Here is a 7,105-nt window from a genome sequence, read left to right as displayed (position 1 = left end):
TTTCTCAGTCTGGACATTACTGACTTCTGGAGGAGGGAGGCAAGAAGATAAGTCTTTGTTGTGGGGCTGTCCTGTGCAATGTCAGATGTAAGGAGCATCTCTGGCCTCTACTCATTAGATGCCATTTGCACCTTCCCCTTGAATTGTGACAACCAAAACTGTCTCCAGATGTTGCAATGTCACTAGGAGATAAAATCGCCCCCCGATGAGAACCACTGCTTTGGCCAAAGTATGGAAGATTCTATGCAAAGAAGTTGCCTTACATCTGAGTGAGAAACCTGCTTGGAGTTGTCTTCTGCCTTGCATGCAGGTACAATAGTGATGCACATAAAAGAGTGTTTGGTTCGATAATTCTTAGCCATTCCCATAGCAAGGGACATCCACAGGTCTGTAGGTTTCATTGATATAAATAAGGCTAAAATTGAGTATAATTTTTTCCCTTCTGCACAATTCTTATTAATTCTCTGGCTAAATTTCTAACAGTGGCACTACTGGGCAAAGAGCAGGACATTAAGTATGTGTAGCTAAACTGCTTTTTTAGCACTGCTATCAGCAATGTCTGAATGTATCTGCCTCCCCTAATCACAGCTCTCTCCCTACTATAAGCTTCTGGAGGGGCAGGGTTGTGCTCGTTTATCTCCAACACCCAGCACACAGCCTGGCAAGTATCAGGCATTCCTTATTCGTGAGCTGAAGTCAACTCCTTGCAGCCTCCCATCCAGCAGAGGATGCTGACTGTCAAAGAGCAAGTGAGGAGTATCTAGATAGGGGTCGGTCCACAGGCCGGCTACCTTCCCCGCAAGCACAGGACTCACGCTTTAGGAATTGCCACGCTCAGCCGCACTGGTTTAGACCCCAGTCCTACTGCTCCCTGGCACTCTGTCAGGGCTCGCTTCTGTTCCAGTTCATCTGTGAATTTCACAAAACCATAGCCTCTGCAGGGAAAAAAACACAAACTATATAGATCACAAACGGAATGAAGGTAAAGTCTAAGAATGGCAAAGGGGCTGAGAAAGGAGAGAAAAATCTCATCACACTATGTGGGCAGGGATGAGAGCCCCATCTGGGGAGGCGTGCCGTACAGCAATGTGAGAATCAAGCACTGGGGGATCCCGAGATCTGTTGGAACCCCCACTTCCAGATCACCACCATTCTCTCTATACAGTCACTGAAGGGCTCCTGCCCAAACAATAGCTTCCCCCTCAATCTACTTGAAAGTGCTATTATCATTATCATTAGGGTAATTGCAATATGTATAATTGTAAAAATTCATTCAGCAAATATTTACCGAGTATGCCCTGGATGCCAAGTATTGCACTAGGCATGGGAACTCAGTAGTCATACACAGACAAGGTTCCTAATCTCCCGAATTCAAATTCTACTTGAGAGAATAAATGAATGATAGCTAATATTTAACGAGCACTTCTTATTTCCCAGGCACTGTGCTGAACATTTTTCCAGGGTTATCTCAGCGAACGGTTCAACAATTTGAGGAAGAGGGAATCAAAGTTCAGAGAGATTTAATAACTTGCCGAAAGTCATAGTAGAAGTAAGATTCAAATCTAGGTCTGTCATACTCCCAAAGCCTGAGCTTTTAACTACAACTCTGATCAAGAATAAGCCTTTCTTGAAGTTTTTCCACTTTTGAAGTAACAATAATAAGTAATAATAAACACCTATAAAGCATTTCCTAATGTTTTATTTATATTACATCATTTAATCTTGAATTCGCTCCTATGAACAGATCTTATTAATCAATTGGTCCTGTTTTCCAGATGAGGAAATACGGTAAGAGGTTCAGTAACTTGTCTGCTGCATCATCCCTGGCAGTACTGGAGCCAGGATTCAAACCAGGCAGTTTGGCTTCACGGCCTGTGCTCTTAACCACAACACTACATGGCCTCTCTGTAACACCTCCACTTATAAGAAAAATGCTGAAACTAACAGGGTAGGCATCAATAACAGGTAAGGCCTTACTTAGACACGCCTGTCTGGTCCAAAACCACCTTGCCTCCCCGACAGGAGGGGTAGACTTTGACGAAGAATTCATATAGCATGCCATCGTCCACATCTGGGGTCAGGTCCCCCACAAAGAGGGAGTACTCAGGGCTAAGAGAAGAGAACAAGATTCAGAGACAAAGACGAAAACCTTTGTTCTGAGAAATTCTTTTGGCTTATTCTAGGTAGACCTCTCCTGGGCTTTCTTAGGGAACAATATATCTGATAAGTCATTAAACAGGTCTTAATTTGCTTCATTTGGCAGTCCTGGCAGAATAGGTATAGAAGTGGTCCCCTGGTCCACCCAAGTCCTTCATCCACTGAACAGAGCTTGTCCGGCTTCAAGTATTACATGAGTGCAGATAGTGGAACAGGGTCAGAGGTGCTCAAATATAAAACTAGAAATTCTGCATTCTGGGCAGATTAAATGGCAAAAGACAGAGAGAGACTGAGAACTAGACCTCATCTTCTAAAGACCTAAAGACTAGCTAAAATGAAATCTCCCAAATGTTATGAGTCAGCCAACTTTTTCTGTAAAGGGCCGGATAGTAAATATTTTAGGTTTTGTGGGGTACCTATGGTCTGTCACTTTTTGTCTGTTTTCACAATCCTCCAAAAATGTAAAAACCATTTTTAGTTCACAGGTGATACAAAGCAGGCCACAGTTTGCTAACCCGTTCCAAAACAATTCTTAAAAAAAAAAAAAAGAAAAAAGAAAAAGAACAAGTAAACTCATTATTATTTTCTTATTTCAAGTATAATACATATTTCTTGTATAAAATCAGAATATACAAAAGGACAAAGAAAAATAAAATTACCAATAACCCAACCACTCAAAGGTAATCACTATGAACACTTGACAGACACTTCTTTATTCTTTGGCTTCTTCTTCTGAATTTACAAAAATTGAATATGATTCATTTGTTTTGTTTCTAGCATTTTTTTCACTTTTAACACTGCCAGCATCTTGACATGTCATGTCAGTATTCTAGTACAATATGACTTATATGAATGGATACGTAGTACTGCAATTAATGAACATAATGTAATTTAAATCACTTCCCTATTATTAGATTTGGTTTTCCCCCAAATCTTGCCTACTATACATAATATTTCAGTTAACGCTTTTGAGGCTAATTTGGAACACATCAAGAATAAATTCTTTTTTTAAACGCCTACAGCACCTGGTATTCCTAGATGGTCTCCCATCCAAGTACTAACAAGGCCCGACCCTGCTTAGCTTCCAAGATCAGACAAGATCAGGCATGTTCAGGGTGGCATGGCCGTAGTATGAATAAATTCTGAGAAGCAAAATTATGGGGTCAATGAGTACAAATCTTTCTAAAGCTTTAGATACATTGTTTTAAAGATGTGAAACGGTAACCTGAAATGCTGAATCAATTTATAGTGCTACAAAGGTCAGTTCTTAAGGAATAAACTCTCAGTGCTGTGGGCAGTAACAGGGTGGAAGGCTAGAGAAGACATGACCTGGACAAGACTCACAGGGAAGGTCCACCAGTGGGGACCAGAAAGGTGTTATCCCTCAGCAGGGAGGCCAGGTGGAGCCAAACTGGACTTCCCACCCTCCTCTTTGGTAGTAGGGGGCACAGTGAGATACCCTGGCTCTATCTAGACATTTCTCCTGGGGCTCTAAGCTACTTGGGGCTACTCTGTACTTACCTATTATCTGGTTGTTTCCCATAAGTGGCATAGTTCAGTTTAAAACGTTTTGCCTGGAAATTTAAAAACAAACAAACTCAAACAGAGAAAGGTGTTTCGAGAGTCAAACAATATTTGAAAAAAACTGAAATAAATTACCTTGGCCAAAACATCTCCCCCTCTCTAAGCCTCAGCTTTTTCTCCTGATATAATGGGGGGGTTGCACGGATGACCGCTAAGGGCACTGCCAGCTCCATGGTTCTATGAGCCCAGGTGTGCCAGCTTGGTGCAGCTGTAAGCTAAGTAACTGTGGGAAGAGCAGAATGTAACTCTCTTGAAATGTGTCCTCACTACTGCCAGCCTTTCTACTTTCTCAAACAGGCAAGAAGTCTAGTTTCAAGTCTTCCATTAAGGGAGGCAGCGGTGCAGAGTGGAAAGGGAATGGATTTCAGAGGTAATCAATCTTCAGTTTGCATCCTGGCTTTGCCACTTACTACCTGTGTTGCTTTGGGCAAGTTATTCCACTTCCCTGAGCTTCGATTTCCTGGTCTGTCAAAGACAACAATGCCTACTGTTCAGGGTTGTTATAGGATTAAATGAAATAATATAAACAGACAGTAGGGATTCAATAAATGAGTTGATGAGAATAAAAATGGAAACATCATCATTATCTAAGTGTCCTTACAGGTGTGGCTCCTGGAAGGGGTTTTCCGTTAATTTTATGCAAACACTTCTCGGCTGTGGCCAAATCTGCGAATTCTACAAAGCAGTAGCCAGCTGGGATCCTGGAAAAAAAGAAAACAGAGACAGAGAATGGTTAAAGATACCACTCCCAGATGAGAGATTGAGTCCTGGCCTGAAGAAAGGGAAAAATGTTTCTCTAATCAGAGCCCACGTTGTTTTTGCTCCCTGCCAAATTCCAGTTCAGAACCAATTTACAAACCTGAATATAAGGACTATCAATCCAGGCTAGTCCCAGACTCAGTAAACATTTCCATACTGTATCACCTAGGAAGTCCTTTTGCCAAAAATGTTTAAGGCAATCCAATCAAACCTTTAGATCTAACGCCCAGTTTACAGGAAATATTATGGACAGAACAAGTAAAACACCACCACAAAGAAACAAATAATCCAGAATACAGGACCAGAATCCAGAATGTAGGACCTTATGTAAGAATTTGTTTTACCTCTTTAAAAAGTCAATGAGAAAAGAAAGAGGTGGGCTGTTCAACATTAAAAAGAGACAGAACACAAAAGAACTAAATGAAATGCAGGGTCTGATCTCTCACTGGATCCTAATTCATCAAAAGACAAACAAAAAAAAGATGGTATTGGGACAATTATAAAAATTTAAATGTAGACTGGCCATTATGTGGTATTATGGAACCATTATTAATTTTGTTAGTGTGAGATGAGCATTGTGGTTATATAAAAGAATGTCTAGTTTTTGGCAATGTATGCTTAAATGTTTAGTAGTGAAGAGTCGCAATGCCTGTAATTTACTTTCAAGTGGCTCAGCAAAAAATGATCAATCTACATATCTCTATCTTCTCTTTTGATAGATATAGGTAAGAAAAATATGGCAATATGTTAACAAGTACTGAATTTAGATGGTGGCTGTATAATAGTTCATTGTACTAGTCTTTGTAGTTTTTTTTGAAATTTTTTATGTTAAGAAAGTTCTTTTTAATTACCTACCACAGGCCAGGCTGATATAGAGTTGGAGAACATGGTTCCTATCCTCAAGAAACTCGCAATTTGGTAGGACAGACAAAGGAAACCCACGGACCTTACCTAATTGGGGAATGTCAGTACGATTCCTGGTGTTCTAATTTTGAAAGCATTACTGAGAGACATAATTAGGAAGATGTGACTACATCCTCTGACATCCCTATCCTCTGACATCCTTCCTACTCAGAAATATTGAAAACTGTTCATTTCCTTAACATCAACCTTAAAGCTATCACCAGTGAAATAATCCAAACTTTTCTAAAAATATTACTTTAGATCTTCAGTTCAAATGGACACAAAGCCAAGAAGGTATGGGCAATGGCAGTACTTGAGCCCAAGGATCACAGAACAGAGTCCACAAGCTCCATAAATGTTTGTGGATGCTAAGAAAAATGGTGGGTCAAATCTGTGCCTTCTCTCTTGTGTGTGCTGGAATCTTAGGGCTCACAAATGTAAAGACTACCACCAGTAAGAGCTGACCATTACCGAGCACTCGCTATGGGCCAGGCAGTGTGCTAGCCACTTCGCATGTACCATCTCATCTAATCCTCATGTAACTCTGTGAGGTGAATGAAAGCATTATTTCCATTTAGATGAGAAGACTTGAGACTTAGCAGAATTATATAATATGTCTTAAACCACATAGCTTGTATGTACCAAAGGCTGGATTTGAATTTAAAATAGTCTGACTACATTCTTTTCTCAACATTTTATTATAAAGAATTCCAAACACGAAAACTGAAATGATTGTAAACACCCACATACCTACAACTTACAATTAATATTTGATTATACTTATTTTACCACATAACTATCCATCTATCCATCCCTCTACTCATTTAGCATCCTTATTTTCTGATACATTTCAAAGGTACAGATATTGGTATGCTTCCTTCAATTATTTTAACATACATATTATTAACCAGAGTTCAATTATTTTGTTTTTTGTTGTTGTTGTTTTTGGTTTACATGCAATGAAATGCATAAATCAAGATGCTGAGTTATTTCTACTAGATTAATTTTGTATATTCTAAAATTTTAAATAAATGGAATCATACAGTAAGGCTTCTTTCATGTAGTATTCTACTGTATAAATATCTCAGTACCTATTCATGGACACCTCAAGGTTGATTGCAGTTTTGGGCAGCTGTCATAAAGCTGCTATGTACATTCTTTTTCCAGTCCTTTTTTGTGGATATACGCTTTTATTTCTCTTGGATAAACACCTAGGACTGGAATTGTCCCCAGTGGTTGAACCATTTTATAGTCCCACCAGTCATAAATGAGATATGGCTGCTGCACTTCAGACTGAATTTATTTTTCAAATTTAAAAACTGTGGTTAAATATACATAAAATTTATAATTTTAACCATTCGCATGCTGGGTAACATAAACTCTTGCAGTTTTTCCATGATAGCACTGGTGGGGCATTCCTTTTTGAACAGTGCACATTCCCTTGATGTCTACAATAACATCTTTCTTGTAGATCCACATGTATGTGGCCAAAGGAACGACTCCATGTTTTCTAAAAGGCCTACAGAACATATAGCGGATGCTTCCCCTCTTTCCTTTTGTATTGGTCGTTTCGGCGAATTACTGGAAGATAGTGGTTCTGGCCGAAAGGAAAGATTGACTACATTCTTAAGCACTATGATCTATTGCACGTTATTTTTCCTTGGGTCTTATCATTGCTCTCAGTTTTTAAATTTACATTTAT

The 7,105-nt window shown here is 39.4% G+C and overlaps 1 protein-coding gene and 1 pseudogene across 4 annotated transcripts in view; both read right to left on the bottom strand.

Moving 5' to 3' along the window:
• TRNAU1AP (tRNA selenocysteine 1 associated protein 1) overlaps positions 1-7,105 on the bottom strand; it is a 19,068-nt gene that overhangs the window by 8,460 nt on the left and 3,503 nt on the right. For 2 of the 4 annotated variants that reach the window (XM_023529220.1, XM_011357749.2), the window contains exons 3-6: positions 4,343-4,442; positions 3,679-3,731; positions 1,978-2,109; positions 816-935 (exon numbers count right to left, since the gene is read on the bottom strand). In XM_023529220.1, the coding sequence (XP_023384988.1) occupies positions 816-935; positions 1,978-2,109; positions 3,679-3,731; positions 4,343-4,442 (405 nt within the window). The remainder of the gene's footprint in view (positions 1-815; positions 936-1,977; positions 2,110-3,678; positions 3,732-4,342; positions 4,443-7,105) is intronic. The other 2 variants (XM_011357751.2, XM_011357752.2) reach the window with 2 other exon arrangements.
• LOC111738236 lies at positions 3,171-3,289 on the bottom strand (annotated as a pseudogene).

This window comes from Pteropus vampyrus, unplaced genomic scaffold (genome assembly GCF_000151845.1).
Source record: "Pteropus vampyrus isolate Shadow unplaced genomic scaffold, Pvam_2.0 Scaffold36, whole genome shotgun sequence".
NCBI lineage: Eukaryota > Metazoa > Chordata > Mammalia > Chiroptera > Pteropodidae > Pteropus > Pteropus vampyrus.
The sequence above is the reverse complement of the archived record's forward strand: the minus strand, read 5'-3'. Positions and strand labels throughout refer to the sequence as shown.